The sequence below is a fragment of the Rhizoctonia solani genome, chromosome 12, assembly GCF_016906535.1.
Source record: "Rhizoctonia solani chromosome 12, complete sequence".
Lineage (NCBI taxonomy): Eukaryota > Fungi > Basidiomycota > Agaricomycetes > Cantharellales > Ceratobasidiaceae > Rhizoctonia > Rhizoctonia solani.
In genome coordinates, this window is record NC_057381.1 from 1,400,517 (window position 1) to 1,418,360 (window position 17,844).

The window sequence follows — 17,844 nt, forward strand, 5'->3', positions numbered from 1 at the left end:
AATATATGCATTGTTCTCTGCAAATCCGTGTGAGACTCCTAAAACCCAAAAATCAAGTTTTTCGGCTAAACCCTTTCAAGGAAAAGCCATGATCAACTCTGGGGCAACTTCTTGCTTCATCCACCCTCTTTTAATAGAAACCTATTGGCTTCCAACTTATATACATCCAATTCCCAAGAAACTACGCGTTATTGATGGCCGCAAAATTGATTCTGGCCAAATCACTCATTTTACTCGGTTTAAATGTACCATTGGCAACCACACCAAAGAATTAGAGTGTCATATTTCCAATATTGGCAACCATCAATTAGTTTTAGGGATGTCGTGGTTAAGAAAGCACAATCCCCAAATATCATGGGAAAAACATACACTTGTTTTCAACTTGTTATATTGTTCCAATAACTGTCTGTCTGTACCTGCTGTCTTAGAACTCAAGGCAGTAGAAGAAATACCACTACCTTATCAAGAATTTTCCAAGGTCTTCTCTGAGGAAGAATCATCCAAATTGCCACCCCACCGTCCTTACGATATCGCCATTGAGTTACTCCCGGATGCGCGACCACGACATGGTCCCATATACAGTTTAGGTCCAAGGGAGGATGCGGAACTTAAAGAAACCATTGAGAAACAACTCAAAGCAGGTTTAATCCGACCGTCTAAATCCCCTATGGCCTCTCCCATATTATTTGTCAAAAAGAAAAATGGGAAGTTACGCATGTGTGTGGACTATTGGCGTCTGAACAGTATGACCAAGAAAAACGTCTATCCCCTGCCCTTGCCACAGAATCTCATTGAGAAATTACAAGGTGCTAAAATCTTTAGCAAATTTGATCTCAAGGCAGGATATAATTTAGTCTGGATCAAGGAAGGCAATGAATGGAAAACAGCCTTCAAGACAAAATACGGACTATTTGAATACTTGGTTATGCCTTTTGGATTGACAAATGCGCCGGCGGCTTTTCAGGACATGATGAACGAAATATTCCGGGATCTTTTAGATGTTTATGTCATCATTTACTTAGACAACATTCTAGTTTTCTCTCTAAATGAAAAGGATCATGAAGCCCATGTACAAGAAGTGCTCAAAAGACTACAAGACAACGACCTCTTCTGTAATATTGAGAAATGCCATTTCCACGTCAAGAAAATTGATTACTTAGGGTTTATTATATCCGAATTTGGCATAGAAGTGGATCAGTCTAAAGTTACAGACGCTATGAATTGGTCAACACCTAAGAATGTCAAGAATATTCAAGAATTCTTAGGATTTGTAAATTTTTACAGACGATTTATTCCCAACTTTGGTAATATGGCACGACCTCTGTACAACCTGCTCAAAAAAGACAGTACTTGGAGATGGGAACAGGCGGAACAACAATCCTTTGATGATCTAAAAAAATGTCTTACGTCAGCACCTTTGCTTTTACAGCCCAACACTACAAAACAATTCTATGTGGAATGCAATGCATCCGACTACGCAACAGGAGCCATATTATCTCAGCGCAACCCTGAAGGGAAACTGGCCCCTGTAGCATATCTATCAAAATCCCTGTCACCCGCCAAAAAGAACTACAATATTTTTGACAAAGAATTGCTAGCAGTCATTAGGGCATTTAAAGAATGGCGCCATTTGTTGGAAGGATCAGAATTACCAGTTCAAGTTCTAACGGATCACAAGAACTTGGAATACTTTTCCACATCTCAATCCCTGAATAAACGGCAAATCAGATGGGCCAACTTCTTAGTCGACTATAATTTCCAAATCATCTACAGACCTGGGGCACAGAATAAAAAGGCGGACATCCTCTCACAACGCTATGATTTAGTACCCCTTGAAGGGGGGTAGAGAACCAGGTTCTCCTGAAGCCGGAATTTTTTATTTTATCCATCACTCCGGATCAGGAAATTAATGATCTAATTGGCGAAGCAATTTATGAGGACAAACGTCTTAAAGAGATCTTGCACAAGCTTCAGAACAAGGAAAAAGTCACAGATTGGGAACTAAAGGAGGGGTTACTATGGCATCAAAGGAAAATCTTTGTACCAAAGGATGACACCATCAGGAACCTCATTGTGGAATCTAGGCATGACGCATTGGCTGCAGGACATCCAGGACAAGCCAGGACATTAGAACTTGTCTCACAAAATTACTATTGGCCATCCCTAAAAAAATTTGTCAACTCTTACGTCAGCCATTGTGAAACCTGCATTCAATCCAAACCCACAAATCAAGTACCTGTAGGCTTGTTAAAACCATTACAAATTCCGGAACGCCCTTGGGAAGATATAGCTTATGATATGATTGTGGGACTACCAACGTTGGAAGGATTTGATGCAATATTCACAGTCATCAACAGATTCTCTAAAATGGTTCATTTTATTCCTACCCATTCCACAGCATCTGCTATTGATATAGCCAACCTCTTTATGTCGTACATATGGAAATTGCACGGACTACCCAGGAGTACAGTATCCAATAGGGGCCCCAACTTCAACGCCAAGTTTATCAGACACTTGTATAAAAGATTGGATATCAAACCTACTTTTTCCACAGCTTATCATCCCCAAACTGATGGTCAAATGGAGCGGATCCAACAGGAAGTCAAAGTTTTTATTTGCATGTTTGGAAATCATTGCCAATCCGATTGGGTCTCACTATTACCCATAGCAGAATTTGCCCTCAACAATCTGAAACAAACATCAACAGGCAAATCACCTTTTCAAATATGCTATGGGATGAACCCACGATTTACTATTGGACAAAAATTAGATGAAACAGTTCCCAATGCAGACGAACATGCAGAATTTCTGGAAAAAGGCTACGACAAAGTCAAAGCAGCATTATCTTTAGCACAAGAAAAAATGAAATATTTCTACAACCAACGGCACAGGGAAGAAGAAGAAATCCAAGTAGGGGATAAAGTTTGGTTAAGCCATCAGAACATATCTACTGATAGGCCGTCCATCAAACTTAGCCATAAAAAGTTAGGCCCCTACCTAGTGATTGAGAAAATTGGATTGCACGCATACAAGCTACAACTACCTCACACAATGCGCATACACCCAGTTTTCCATATCAATCTCCTAACCAAATTTCACCCCGATCCCCATGGCCGCGATCCTCCTCAACCTGCACCAATTATCACAGAAGAAGGTGAAGAGGAATACGAAGTAGAAAGAATCATAGACAGCAAATGGAAAGGACGGGGGAAATCAAGAAAACTCTGGTACCTAGTCAAGTGGAAAGGTTATGACGAAGGAAGTAACTCATGGGAACCAACAGACAATGTGGGGAATGCTCAAGAAGCCTTAGAGGAATTTTATAAGGAACATCCTGAGGCAGTTGGAGCTTGAAGAGGGGGTAATGTCATGACCTTAATTGGCATGACATAATTTTCTACTATTTTCTACCTTTTTTCTGAGATAGTTTCCTTTTTTGGTATATATTTATGACTCATCAAGATCACGTGACATATTTGATATATGATGTGAAATTGTAAATGACTCACTGTTTTGTAATATTGTTTTTGATGTGGCTCCTCTCTTGTATATAAGCTAGGTCAAGTTGCCGCTAGAACAGCAAGACTTGACCTCTTTGTCAATTCATCCTCACTCCTACCTACCCATTGCCCTGCTCCCTTGTTGAGCATAGTGCACATTACTTAAGCATCACCAACCAGGCCTTTGTTGCCCTCTACCCATATCCATAACCCCTGGGCCCTAGTCGCCCCTCTTTGTCTCCTAGTCCATTGGTGATAGTGCCACGGACTTTAAGCCCCTTGAACCATAGGTCCGAGCTGAGTTGTGACACCATGGATGGGACAATGGAGCTTCCTCCATTTTCTAAGTCTTCCCTGTTGCTGAGCACTGCTAACCAACGCCTGGACAAGGGGGGAAGCACGCAGGATATCTGTGACTTTACAGTTATCTTTTAGTAAAAGGATTTTGCTAGCAAACAAGACCACTTACTCCTTCTTCTTGGGAGTCCAGATCCAACCTTCTTTTGAGAGTCCTGGGAGTGAGCTGTGACAGAGGCAGCTCTTGACTCTGCCACACAGTAGATGCAATCTGGGAAACATAGGGGGTGGCATCCAACAGCCCTGAAGGCTGTGAATCCAAGACTGTGGAGGGAGTGGCGCTGGCAGTTGGGCATTGAGACATGTTGATGACTTATCCCACCTCCCACTGCCCTATTCTTTATACCATGGGGGCCAAGAGACTGAGTCAGAGGGAAATGACTTACTATACCAATCCTTTCTGAACAATAAAATGGCACCATACAGTAACCAAGCAACCATGAAATATGTTGCTAACCAGGAACTTCCAGAAGACTTGAGAAGTTGCTTTACAAAGACTGTAGTGTGGGAACTTTCCCACAGGAAGAAAATAACATTCCAACAAGGATCACATGACCAAGAACAAGTCAGGTGACCTCAGAACAACTCATTGCACAATTGTACTTAGGAGAACTTGACACCTAATAAGATATCTATCCAGATATCTTTTCTAATGGCACAAGTTCATGTCCCCTAAACTATGTGCAAAAGGGGGGGCAATGTCATGACCCACTCCATTCTGTCCATGAGTCCTGACCTTGTCAAGCCTCCAACACACTCATGTTGCACACCAACATGACCGCAAGCACGCATATACTCGCACATATGCACTCAGAACCTCCAGGTTCCCATATATAAGAGACTTATGGTCAACATGGCTGGACTTAGTGATATTCTCTAAGTCCAGGTCACATGACCTCCCCCCTCCAGTCCTTTATCAAATACTATACTAAACTACTACGGATTTGAGGTGGGGGGGGGATGACATAATCTCTTCTATAATAATATATTATTCAGACCTTGCCTGCGGGCTCCCTTAACATTGGCCCGCAGCTAGGGGGGCAGGGGGAGTGCAATGTCCCCCAGCAACTTATATTATTAATATATCACTGTGCATCATATATACTATATATATCTTTGACAGTGGATATATATGGTAATAACCCCTCCAGATATGGGTTATGACATCCAGCAGGGCTCATAACCTTTTGAATGATATAAAATCTAAACAATAGTTATCTCAGTTCAACTGTAGAATAGTGAACTCTGTGCATATATCTACCTAAACAATAGTTATCTACATGGTGATAAGCACATTTGATAGAATGATATAGAAAGATAAAACGTACCTCAGTTTGACTGTAGAATAGTGAACTGAGGTACTCAAGAGCCAATACCAAAACTTTTATAAGAAGTATACATCCAAACATCTGTAAATACATTTGTAAGGATTATATACTATAGACTGTGATACTGATTCTTCAACACCCTCAGGTGTCTGGGGCCCTTGGGATTGGAGGCTTCTAAGCCCATCCTTGACAGTATTGATGGTTTGGGAGATGTTCTCCATGTTTGTTTGGGTCTTGATCCCTGCTTCCTTGATCTCAGCAATTTCCTGCTCAAGGCACTCAACATGGCCAAGGAGGTCAAGGAGGAGTTGCATGACACGCTTGAGGGAGACTTTGCCAAGTTCAACAGTGGCAGTTGATGGAAGGTAGGGTCCCATGTCCCCTTGATCAATAGGGGAGCAGGCTTGAGAGGGCAGCCGGGAACGGGTTGCCATGGGATGTATGGGGTAGGAGCAGCCAGCATGGGAAGAGGCCTGTCAGGAAGAGTGGGTGGGGGTGCACAAGGTAATGGTGGGCAAATGGGAATGAGGGGGGCTACAACAGCCAGGTGGTGCCTATAACAGGACTTATGAGCACTTTATTGTTCTCTTGCTAAGAGCTTGCTTCAACTGCCTAGCGTTGGACAGTCTCTACAACAATCAACTGCTGTGTGCAGGCATGATATGGAGCAAGGTTTCTGCAAGCAGGTGGATCTGCTGACTAGCTCTGCTGACAAAAGGTGCAGCAACCAAGGTTATGCAGGCAATAGGAGTATCCTGCCTTATAGCAATTTCCTACTACATGGGGGTGGGGGAATTTTGATTATTCTTTCCTGCAAGGTAGCCCTGATCATGTGATTTTGGTTGTGCTAGTACAGGTACTCTTCTTGGTGGTTGAGTCTCAGTGGTGGTGGGTGCAGAATGGTTTGCAACCAATGTAAGGTTGATTACCTAGTGTCCTAGACATCTGTAAGGGGTGTTGAGGCAGCAGGCGCTTGTGGCTGTATTGTTATGGAATGACTAATTTAGACATATGCACCCCTAATTGCCAATGGGGAATAGTGCAAACTGGAGTAATCACACTTGCTCTATCCAAACATGGGCATGCACATTACTATATTTGGAAACTGGCAGTGCTACAAGACCTTTTATACTTTATTTCCTCATTGTGCTTGCATATATACACATTTGATCATGCAAAATGGTCATACTATTACTCCTATGATTTATAACATTTTTTGTATCATACATTTATATGTAGGAACAGTACTTACAGACTATAGAACAAGTGCAAGTAAGCATGCAAGCACCAGTGCTTAGTAATTGCAAATAAGTGCCAAAGGTTGGCAGGGTGCACCAACACCAATATCTTGGCAGGAAAAAGGCATATTACTATGCAGACAAATACCAATAGATCAAAGGCTCCGGCATCTCAGTTCCCAAAAAGGAATTGTCTGATTCTGAGCCAAATTGATGGAGATACTAACCATTTAAGTTTCTAGCTTTTTCTATGAGATCCTACCTTGCCTCAAGGCTATTTTTAGCATTCACACTAATGTAATTTAGTCATGTATGCTCTAGAACATTCTGTAAATAGCCTTGGGTCTATCTCACTAGGACTTATTGGGACTAATTGGTCTTTATGTATCAAATAGCTCAGACTGTACCTCTCATGTAACTTCCTCTTTTGTACATCATGTATATAGTTATTTGTTCTCCCTCTGGGGTATATAAAGCCCCTGAGGGAGACCCTATGAATACATCCTCCTTTTACCCTTCTTTTCATCCCTTGTGTGAACCTGAAGATCTATTATATCTTCTTTACTTAGTTTAGAGTGTCTTATTTTGCTTTCTTAGCCTCTTAAGCTCACTGAACTTAACCTGTAAAGCATCTTGGCGCATATAGCCTTGAGCAAGGTCCCAACAGATACTGGGTAGCTAGGAAAGGCTCTAGGGCAACCCTGAACCTCTTGAGTAAGTCAGTTGGGAGAGTTTAAGGCCTTGAAAGCAGCATATACACTTTAATTTAGTGCAATCTCAGTCAAATAAATTACTAACAAATCCAGATAAGTTCTAGTAGGTAACTAAGACTCAATACTAACTTTCATACTATAGGTATAAGCATAACCAACCACCTGCATCTGCAGTAATTGCTTGATTACTTGTTAAGTGTAGGGATCACCCTGATTACTAACCTAATTTACCCTTATATAGCTAGTCTATTGCCTTTTATATCCATAGATAACTGATCTATTAATCACTTTATTATATTTTGTACTTAATTACATAGTCCCTAAAACCCTACTCTATAACAACATCTTGGCATGTCTTAGTTTTGCCATGAGGTTGTCCTGTCTTGGGAGTGGGTACATGTTCTTGTGGGTTACTTTGTTGAGCTTTTGATAATCCACAACCAGCCTTAGAGAACCATCAGCCTTTTTCACAAACATGACTGGGGTGCCTGCTGAGGAGGTACTAGGGCGGATCTTGCCTGTTTTTAGCTCTTTGTCAATATGTTGTTTAAGCGCCTTGGATTCCGCATCAGTCATGCCATAGATTGGGCCAGGGGAGAGTTTGGCATCAGGAAAAAGGTCAATGGCAATGTCATATTCCCTATGGGGTGAAAGTACCTTGAACTCTTCTTCTCCAAACACCTTAGCAAACTTGTTGTTGTAGACACAATCAATACCACGGAATTTATTCCAATTTTCTTGAATTTAGACAAAACAGAACAGACAACATTTTCAATCACGTGATCTTGGCGCTTATATCATACACTAAGCGCCAAGCCACGTCCCCATCTGCGCTTACTCATCATATGCAGCCACCTCCACCTGATGACACCACTATGACACGTCAGTGACACGTATGCATGAGTAAGGCTGCTAGCAGAGCAGGGTTCTTATTTCACATAGATAGCTTCCTTTCCCACAACCAATGTATTTGTAATTGGGACACTCTGTAATATATAAGGAGGCCAACCAACCATGGTAACACCCAGGTCAATTACCTCTTGTTGCATCCACCATTTGTACAAGGCCTTACAGCCAGATCCACTAAGTACTTACAATGCCTTAAGCGTCAACTCCACTGTATATACATAGTTAGCCACTCCCTTAAGGCCTTGGTCACTGTAGATTAGTAGTTAGACATTGTAGGGTAGACTCCGCCGCCTTAAGCGGTATATTTGTACCAGACACCCAGCTGCAAGCACCTGCACCCTTGATGTCCTTACAGATGTCTAGGACACTTGTGATATTGAGCAGGGAGGTCTGTTAAGGGGTTTGGGTCTGCTTCCTCTTCTGAGGCAGTCTGTACTTGTTCAGGAAATGTGACAAGGCCCTGTTACCAGTCAATAAGGGGTGCTTCCAATGTTAACCACGTCATGCCTAAGATGGCCAAAGTATTACCAAGGGGACAGACTAGGAAAGGAATGGAATGGGGGTGGCTGCTGGCTGAGACTGCAAGTTGGACCTGGTGCCATATGGAACCAGTCTGAGATACTGTACTGTCTAGCATCCTCACAACTCAGGGATTTTTGAGTTGGGTTTTTGGAATTTTGTATTTTTCAACAATGGAGGGAGAAATGAAACTGGAAGTAGCTCTGGAGTCTATGAGACTTCTGATAGGGTCTGCCGGGGGGTTCTGGACATATAGATTAATGAATAACAAGGGTTTTTTATTTGAATCCAATCCAAGAGATACAAATTCAAAATTATCTATACTGTCCATTTTAGTTGGGGGCTTGGCAGCAGTCCTTGACTTTACTCTTTTCCCAACCCTTCTTCTTCTGCTACCTTGGCAACTTCCTTGAGTGTTGCCTTCCATCCATTAGGGCACTGTTTGATGCCATGCCCTTTTTGGCCACACTTCACGCAAAGCCCTGATGTGCAGCAGTGGTCCCTTTCCTCTGGTGTGATGTAGTTGGGATCCTCCAATAGGTGGACCCATTGGGTGGTGGTGGAAGTGGAAGTGGCCACAGTAGCCAGGGACTTGGCAGGCTGCTTTTTTGGCTGATTCTCCTCATTCTCCTGGCAAGTGTTGTTGATCTTGATGGAGGCGGCAATGATAGCCTCCAAGTCATTGGGAATGTTGTCCTTAGTGGACAGGAGCTCCTTGACCTTCCAATGGAAGCCACGCGTGAACTGGGCAATGTACACCTCCTTGTTCCAGTCCAGTTCCGCCATAAGGTTGCAGAACTTGGTGGAGTACTCAGATGTGGTTGTTGTCTGAGTCAGCGTGGCAATTTTTCTGGCAGCCGCCCTTTTGGCATTGGGGTTGGCAAATGCCTCCTTGAATCTGGACATTAAGGCCAGGATGGTGGTAGGAGGGTTCCCTTTGCCCTTGATAATAGCCCCTATGATGGGGAGCACCCAATCAGCAGCCTTATCAGTCATGTGGTAGAGGATCCACACAACCATTTGTTCCTCCTTGTTGAATTGGTCACAATGGAGGGCTACCCAAAGGAGCATCCTGTCTAGCCACTGGGTGGCCTTGCATCCTCTGGTGTCCCCTTTGTAGGGGTCCGGTAGCTCCATCTTGGGTTGTTTAATGGAGGACCCTGAATCAAAGGGGGTAAGGGAGCTGAGGCTCCTAGGCGTATTGCAAGGCTCTTTTTGGGAGCCCTTCTGAGTTCCTCTTCCTCTTCTGAATTGTAACCTGTTCCCCTTGACGGTCTGAATGGGGCCTTGAGTCCAGGCCTAACAGTTCCTGGAGTGTTTGCTTCTCCCCCCAATTGGGTAGGAGGGGTGATAGGCCCAGTCAATGGGCCAGGCTGGGCTTGGGTGCCTCCTTGATCTTTGTTGCTGACAAGGTCAGCGGTTTCCTTGCATATGGCCTTAAGTTCTTCAAGCTGTTGGCCTTGATTGTGGATTTGGTCCTGCAAGGACCTGACTGTGGCATGGAGGGCTGTGATAGCCTCAAGGAGAGCAGCAGGGGACAGCTCTGGTTCCATCCTTGGCAAGTCTTGCAAAGTGGGAGATGGGCTGCAAGAGGGCAGTTGGGAACAGGTAGGAATGGAACGTCTACTGGAGCAGCTGGAGGGACAAGAGTAGGGGTGAGGGATGCCAGAGTATGTGGATGGAATGGTAAAAAACAGTGTGGGGGAAGGGTGTGCCTGATGCAGGACTTATGAGCAGTTTTTATGCAGTATGTGTGCTAAACCCTTGCATCAAATACCTAGTGTTGGACAATCCCTACAACAAATCAACAGATCTGGCAATTGTGATATGAGCGGGTTTTTTGCAAGCAGGTACTCCAGCTGACTAGGGTTGCTAACTGCAGAGTTCTGGCAAAACTTGTGGTATGCAGACAATAGGACTTGTTAGCCTTATAGCAATTTGGTACTACATGGGGGTGGAGGACTTTTGACTATTATGTCCCACAAGGTGGCCCCAATCACGGTTTTTTCCCTTGTGCTAGTACTAGGAGTCTTCTTGTTTGTTGATCAAGTCTACAAGAAGTCAATTTTACAATGTTGTACACCACTGTAAGGTGGGTACTTGCTAGTGGGTGGGGCGCTTAAGGCTGTAACTAGTACACTGCAAAGCTAACTAACTACTGTATCTAGGCTCTGACTGCTAACTAACCGCTTAAGGCAGTGACTACTGGGCTATCTACAATGGCAAGGGGGCCTGAGGCCTGGGAGGTGTGGTGAGTGAAGTAGAGGGTGAGTGCAGTAACTACTGTGGGCCTGCTACTTAGCTGGCTGGGAAACATCCTCCTCAATGGATATAGACAAGGTAAAATCAACTTGGGGTCTCCAAGCAATTTTCCTGCTGTATTTATACACAAGGAAACTATCTACAGGTGGTCAAAGCTTGTGAGAAAGGAAGTAAAGAAGGTACAATAGAAGCGTGCTGCAGCCTGCGCAGAAGCGTGGATTTCCCCTAAGCGCCCTTGGCACAGCATCTTGGTGCAGCATCTCAGCACAGTAAGCGCTGAGATCACGTGATCAAAAAACATAAGGTACAAGGTTTGGAAAAAATACTAAAATAATAGAAAAAAACAGGCAATTCCAGTGGTATATATAACAAGGGTGTAACATAGCACCTCTTTGTCTATTTATACAGCAGGAAAATCACTTGGAAGCCCCAAGTCAATTTTACCTTGTCTCATATCCATTGAGGAGGCAGCCCAGCCAGCTAAGTAGCCGGCCCCCATGTGTCAGAAGTAACTCACCCCTCCATCTCACCTACCACACCTCCCAGGCCTTAGGCCCCTTTGTCAGTAGTAGTCAGTAGTAGGATGCCTTAAGCATCAAGTAGAATAGCCTTAGATAGTTAGTTGTTATATTTTGTCTGTAGCAGTACAGCTGTAAGCGCCTGCCCCACTAGCAAGTACCCACCTTACAGTGGTGTACAACAAGTGAGATGCCAGAGCCTCTGACCTATTGGTATTTGTCTGCATAGTAATATGCCTTTTTCCTGCCAAGATATTGGTGTTGGTGCACCCTGCCAACCTTTGGCACTTATTTGCAATTACTAAGCACTGGTGCTTGCATGCTTACTTGCACTTGTTCTATGTCTGTAAGTACTGTTCCTACATATAAATGTATGATACAAAAAATGTTATAAATCATAGGAGTAATAGTATGACCATTTTGCATGATCAAATGTGTATATATGCAAGCACAATGAGGAAATAAAGTATAAAAGGTCTTGTAGCACTGCCAGTTTCCAAATATAGTAATGTGCATGCCCATGTTTGGATAGAGCAAGTGTGATTACTCCAGTTTGCACTATTCCCCATTGGCAATTAGGGGTGCATATGTCTAAATTTGTCATAAACAGAGGAAAATAGAACTAGCTGGAATTGAACCAGCTTGACCACTAAGCCATAGAGCCCTATTATTCCTCTGCTGACAACCCATGATTACACCTGCTACCCCCCAAATTTGGGCTTGGGCCAGCATGCAACCACTTGTACTGGTCATGTGACCATGTCCAGGACAAAATTATTCATTCCATAACAGAACCCAAAGAGCTTTTAGAACACTCAAAAGAGGAAGCCAAGTGCTTCAACCAGTCTAGACTCAGAAAGGCTTGTGATGCTGCCAAGAGCCTTTAAGGGGGGGCAATGTTACACCCCTTACAAGTTATACCACTGTAACTGCCTCATTTTTCTGATTTTTTTACTTTTTTTTACAAACTCTCTCCTTTTACTTTTTCAATCACATGATTTTGGCGCTTATCTTGCCAAGATGCTGCACCAAGACCTGCCAAGATGCTGTGCCAAGGGTGCTTATACATGTTCCACACTTCTGCACAGTCCACAGCACACTTCTCCCTATCTTTAGAACTTCTTCTCTCACAACTTATCAATTTGTAATTAGCTAGCTCTTGTGTACATATACAGCAGGAAAATTGCTTGGAGACCCCAAGTCAATTTTACCTTGTCTACCATTCAGACAGGTTTCAGCAGTCAGCCAGTAGTTTGGGACCCTAAGTCCCTTCACTAACAGTAGATACTTGGGCCTTATAGCCCCTCACCAACAGTAGTTAGCCTGCCTCTGGCCTTGGGCCCTTCATCACTACAGATAGTGCCCAGTAGACTGCCTTAAGCAGCGGTGGTATAGCCTGAGATAGTTTGCAGTGTAGTAGTATGGCCCTAAGTGCCTGCCCACTAGCAAGTACCCAACATTACAGTTGGTGTACAACAGTGTAAGGGCATGTTGTGCTTGCTGTATGTATTATGTGAGAGAAGGAACACAGGGCATAAGCACCAAACCAAAGTATTACAAATGGTGTGCAAACACCACACACACCAAGTAGTACAGGCATATGCTTTGGCCTGATTGGCTTGGTATATGTTTTGTGTCCTCCATAGGCACTATTGCACAACTCCACATACTTAATAAGTCTTGTACAGTTTGAGTTTGTTTCTAAACAATGAGCACATGGAAGATCCAGATAGTACATGCATGCATCAACTTATCCAATGTTGAGTATCTCCTTGAACATCTTGTTTGTGTTGCTGTCTGGGAAGTACCCGGACGCAGCTCTCACTTGTATAGCGGGAGTTTCAAACGCAAGGATATTCTGTGAAGCAACAAGACGCTCAAGATTTGTACGCTCTTTTCAGTTAAATTTGGTCTAAGAGCCAACATAATTTGTAATGGTGCTTAGTATCCATACCAATAAGTACCGTCTCCGAGGGTTTTATCCTGTCTCTATACTTGTCCCTCCTGATTTTCCTCCTGTATAAGAGCCGCTACGCAGAACCCAAACTCTCGGCCGCCGCCACCGCCACAACTGCGCGACTGGATTTTATTTATTTTATTTCCTCTTTAGATACTGCACTAGCCGAATAGACGGTCCCTTATACGTTCAGGCCTCGTACTTGCCCCCTCCCGTGTGATACACGAATGAGATCTGTCCGTCCGGTCATTATTGCCTAGCTCTCGCTTGCAACGCGCTACTAACTACGCGTTGTGCGCAACCGCGACATCCATTCCCGCCTTGTGTCTGCTCGTCTTGTCTCGTTTTTGCCGCATACACCCCCCCTACCTGTTCGCACTCGTTCACTTGTGTCTCGCCCACTCGCGACCGGTGACCCTTCAGTAGTCCAATAGAACTGGCCCTAGTATACATTACAATTCTATGAGGGGCTGTGTTAACCCCCGAATCGACTGTTGTTTTTACCGTCCATGTGTCTATTATTTGGAGATAAATTGTATGCGATGTATTGAATATGCAGATTTGCAGCCGAGGTGTTTATATTGGGCTGAGATATATTACAACCACATACTATCATACTACTTGCTTGGAGGCTTGACTTGTAGGTCACTTGATTCACCCTGCCAGCACTTCCTTCAGATACCAGGTATCATTCCAGAGCCAGCACGCCTCAGCCCCAGCCTCTCCACAGCTTCCAGTAGCTTGGCATCTCGCTTGCTCAGCGCTGAGCGCTTCGACCGCGTGCTGTTCGTTGGATAGATATACCCCGGCCTGGGTTGCAGTCGGGTCTCAGTAAAAGGGAAGAAGCAAGTATATGATACTTACTCGGACGTGCAGCGAGTTCCGTTCTTGGGTACGATGCCGTTGACAAAGTAGTCGTGAACGTTTTTGACCGTGCAGAGAGACGGGTGCGAATACCTAGAAATCAAGCCTCCAGTTGGGATCTCTTTGTTATTCAAATTCCACTTACGAGGGATGTCCGAACCTTTTAACTACATCAAAAACTACTCAACAGCGTAGATCGCTAAGAGGGCTTACCCGTGTTGAATCAATAAAGTGCTAGACTCGCTCCCAAATGCCCGGTTCATCTTTAGTGCCGATGGCAGTGGTGTCACAGGGTCTGCATCCATGCTAACAAGCAAGATCGGGAATCTGCAAAAACATAGGTATATGCGCGCCAGAGAAGGAAAAAATGCATGCTGTACCTCGTCTTATTGAGTCCCTTCTCAACAGACCACGGGCCCGTATATCTCTCGGTTGCGCGGAACGGCCAGTCGCGGCACCCCCCTACTATGAGAGCCAATGGCTCACCTGTGGAGTTGTTCTTTCCCATTTCACGAAAGCTACAAATCTTTGTAAGCCAGGGCACAGTAAGCCTAATCTAGAAACATACTAGTCGGTGTACTCTTCGACTGTAATGTTTACTCGTGGAGAGTCCCCACACAGCACCGGATACTGTGTCTCCCTGGTTCCTTCTAACCTTTGCATCGAGCGGTTGAATATGTTCTGAACAAATGGTAAGCTTCGCGTACAAACGATGGAAGTAAAAGCTCGACCTGTGTGTAAGGCTCCGGTACAACCCCATAAATAAAGCTATTAAGTGCGGGATAAAAATCGCGCCCATCCCCTTGCTCTAAAAGGGCCAACCCTAGCTTGAAGTATTAACCCAACCGTCGTCATCCTACCATATTGTGTGGTACCCACCTGCGGCTAGCTGCTTCCAAAGTACGGGGAAATACGCAAAGGCAAATACCGTAGACTGTACTATGTTGGCTTGTATGATACCAGGCCCAGTCACCGAGTCCCCAACAACCAGCGGCTCCTTTCCCAGCTTCGTGTACAGCGCGTCGATCCGCTTCGTCAGACCTTCCACTGTCTCGGTCTTGTTGTCCTTCCTTGCAGCCAGCGCGCATTCTGTCGGTCCAGCTTCAATGCAGGTAGACACAAAGCCTGCGATCGTCTGCGAGTCTATGTCAGACATGGCTCGAGGGGCTATCGTCAGACTGAGCAAACCTTGTGAGTATCTTGTATGCTTGTCCTCCCCCACTCAAGGACATCGTTGTAGTATGCCTCTGCATCTGAGACCCCGTCCAGCACCATGCGCTTCACGAGATGTGGTCGCATGGCAGCGAACGTAGCACCTAGAATAGACCCATAGGAATACCCAAGGAAGTTTAAGCCATCCTCGCCTAGAGCCTGGACGATCCTCTCCATGTCTTTCGCGACGGCGACAGTCCCCGAGTTCGTAAGCATGTCATGGTTTCCGTTCTCAGTGCATGCTTTTGGATGGCTAGACTGGATGGCGGAGAGTTTTGCGACATGGGCGATCTCGCCTGCACCGCCGATGTGCGGGAACGGTGCTCCTTGTCTATCATAGCACGGCTTTGAGTAAAACAAGTACACACTATTCATGCCTGGCTACTTGACTTACGCAGTGAATTGATACATCCTCTGAGCGAACTTGTATTCGGTATCATAGCAGGCTGTGGGTGGTCCGGTGAGGTTTACACCTCTGCGATGGATGTTTAGTACAACTATCGCCGGAGTTATAATGAGCGTACCTAGGGTCGAAGCCGATGATATCGTATCTGCCGTCAACCATTGTGCTTAGATCTTCTCCTTGGACTGCGACAGAGGCCGTCCCCGACCCTCCGGGGCCCTGGTGAGATGGTTAGTGTGTGGAAAAAAGTGATGGACATGGAACGTACGCCTGGATTAACCAGAATCGATCCCAGTCGCTGGTCTTCCGGAGCCGTGGCAGCATACTTGCGCATGAATATCGACACCGTCTTGCCGTTCTCCGGATTCGTGTACTGCATTCAACAAGCTGGGTTAGAACGTACGCAAACGGAAAAGGACAGGACATACGTCCATAGGAACGTCAAAGATCGCGCACTGCGTGTTGCTGCTATCAGGACATGCAGACCATGAGATAGTGCTCGCGTTAGAGCTCTGTCGCGAGTGAACAGAAGGCGTGTAGGTCGCCTTGACAGCGGGTATCTGAAAGACGGAAAGACGTCAGATGAATGGCTGGGGGATGTAGGACTGAAAGAGTATAAACTGACGGTTAGTCCCCATAGGGCAGCGCTTGCGATAGTGAGCTGGTTCCACATAGTACAAAGCTTGGTTTGATACGAAGTCTGAAGCCTAGCATGTTGTTTTTATATGTTCGCGTTTCCCGCTGCCTCTGTCCTCGCCGTTTGCTTGGCGTAGGTAATAGTCAATTGCAAGGTGTTGTTGGCTGTGGAGCTGGGCGTTACTTTAGCACCGCGAGGGTCGCTTGATCGACGGTCATAGGCCTCGCCGTGGAGTTTAACATAAAAATTCCCATGTACTCGTACTCTTTCCATAAGTGGAGTTATATGAAGTCCGAGGAAACACTTCCGCAGTGTCGAGTGATGGCTGCAGCGTGTATCTCGTGGGTCCACGGTGATATAATCATTCCCAATTCTGCCGATTGGCAATATGTGTACCTGATTAACGTCATGCCTGTACATGTGTCTATGAAATGGCTTTTGCCGCTGAATGTGATGGCCTCACCTTCCCTCCAATCTAGGTGCACAACATAGCCGAAAGATTTATGACTAAGTTAGGGCACCAGTCACACATTGCTTCCTTTCGTTGTGTGCCATTCTGGATACAACCACTCTGACGATTTAGCATCCGTATTCAAACCCATGAAACAATTGGGAGTAGAGCTCGCCACTCGAAAGGCGCGTTAAAGCTGTGAGTGGGTAGCAATGCCGATGTATGCAACAAGCTGCTGCGTCTGCTGCGTCGGCAAGGATCTTACAGCACACGGGGTCAACAGGATTGCCTCTGCCGCGGGAATGGGCTATGTGGCTGCGGCATGCTCATATGGTCGAGGTCTTGTCGCATGTGGCCATGTCTGAAGATGATGGAGTCCTGTTCTCACCCAAAGCTGCTCGTAGCTCAGGAGGTTCGTCGTGGATGGTTGCAACTGTTGTATGGTATAAGAACCGTTGACTGGCAACCCTAATCCGTCACTTCAGCTTCATGCCCACTTGTCCCGGGCTTCAATGAAGTACGAAGCGGGCCTCTAGAAACGTAAGAAAACACGGGTCAACTTGTTGCGCAAACATAGGACATGATGCTCAATAGCCTAGCGTAGCACGGTGGGACACAGGGGGCTATGAAAGACGCGTATATATTCGGTTACTTCGTGTGGGAACAATACATATGTGTGTAGGTGCACGAGTCCTATAACAGTCATATTTACGAAATGACGGATGGAATGCTTTCGAAATTAATCTCGTAGCCGAAAGCCAGGTGCACGTTTGTCGGCCCTCAGAGCTCTTGCGATCATGGTGTGCAAGATCACGTCAAATGCCTGCGGCAGTGCATGATGAGACGACCCAGAGACGAGGTATAAACTATAAAGCAGCTCACGAGCAAGTTGAACGACAAGCACTAAAGATAAAGTATTCACTCTGAATGAAATCTAATAAGTCTGGTGAAGCTGGGGATAGATTTGTCGTTGGGT

At 45.2% G+C, this 17,844-nt stretch overlaps 5 protein-coding genes across 5 annotated transcripts; 1 reads left to right on the forward strand and 4 right to left on the reverse strand.

The window, feature by feature from the left end:
• Positions 1–319: 319 nt before the first annotated feature.
• On the forward strand, positions 320–3,354 carry RhiXN_11689 (Retrotransposable element Tf2 protein; the record flags this gene model as incomplete). Its single annotated transcript, XM_043331504.1, has 2 exons — positions 320–1,825; positions 1,903–3,354. The coding sequence occupies 2 exons, from the start codon at positions 320–322 to the stop codon at positions 3,352–3,354; spliced, it is 2,958 nt and encodes a 985-aa protein (XP_043185014.1).
• A 340-nt stretch (positions 3,355–3,694) lies between these two features.
• RhiXN_11690 (uncharacterized protein) lies at positions 3,695–4,161 on the reverse strand (the record flags this gene model as incomplete). The annotated part of the gene is made up of 2 exons (XM_043331505.1): positions 3,695–3,916; positions 3,970–4,161. 2 exons carry the CDS (start codon positions 4,159–4,161, stop codon positions 3,695–3,697), a joined length of 414 nt encoding a protein of 137 aa, XP_043185015.1.
• Positions 4,162–5,129: 968 nt separating this feature from the next.
• Positions 5,130–5,619, reverse strand: RhiXN_11691 (uncharacterized protein; the record flags this gene model as incomplete). The annotated part of the gene is made up of 3 exons (XM_043331506.1): positions 5,130–5,133; positions 5,186–5,238; positions 5,296–5,619. The coding sequence occupies 3 exons, from the start codon at positions 5,617–5,619 to the stop codon at positions 5,130–5,132; spliced, it is 381 nt and encodes a 126-aa protein (XP_043185016.1).
• A 1,850-nt stretch (positions 5,620–7,469) lies between these two features.
• Positions 7,470–10,117, reverse strand: RhiXN_11692 (Retrotransposon-derived protein PEG10; the record flags this gene model as incomplete). The annotated part of the gene is made up of 3 exons (XM_043331507.1): positions 7,470–7,826; positions 8,961–9,839; positions 9,869–10,117. 3 exons carry the CDS (start codon positions 10,115–10,117, stop codon positions 7,470–7,472), a joined length of 1,485 nt encoding a protein of 494 aa, XP_043185017.1.
• Positions 10,118–13,975: 3,858 nt separating this feature from the next.
• Positions 13,976–16,453, reverse strand: RhiXN_11693 (alpha/beta hydrolase family protein; the record flags this gene model as incomplete). The annotated part of the gene is made up of 14 exons (XM_043331508.1): positions 13,976–14,111; positions 14,166–14,258; positions 14,311–14,325; positions 14,379–14,492; positions 14,546–14,683; positions 14,734–14,846; positions 14,897–14,988; positions 15,045–15,300; positions 15,354–15,708; positions 15,772–15,852; positions 15,902–15,999; positions 16,049–16,153; positions 16,209–16,340; positions 16,406–16,453. 14 exons carry the CDS (start codon positions 16,451–16,453, stop codon positions 13,976–13,978), a joined length of 1,776 nt encoding a protein of 591 aa, XP_043185018.1.
• Between the last annotated feature and the right edge of the window lie 1,391 nt (positions 16,454–17,844).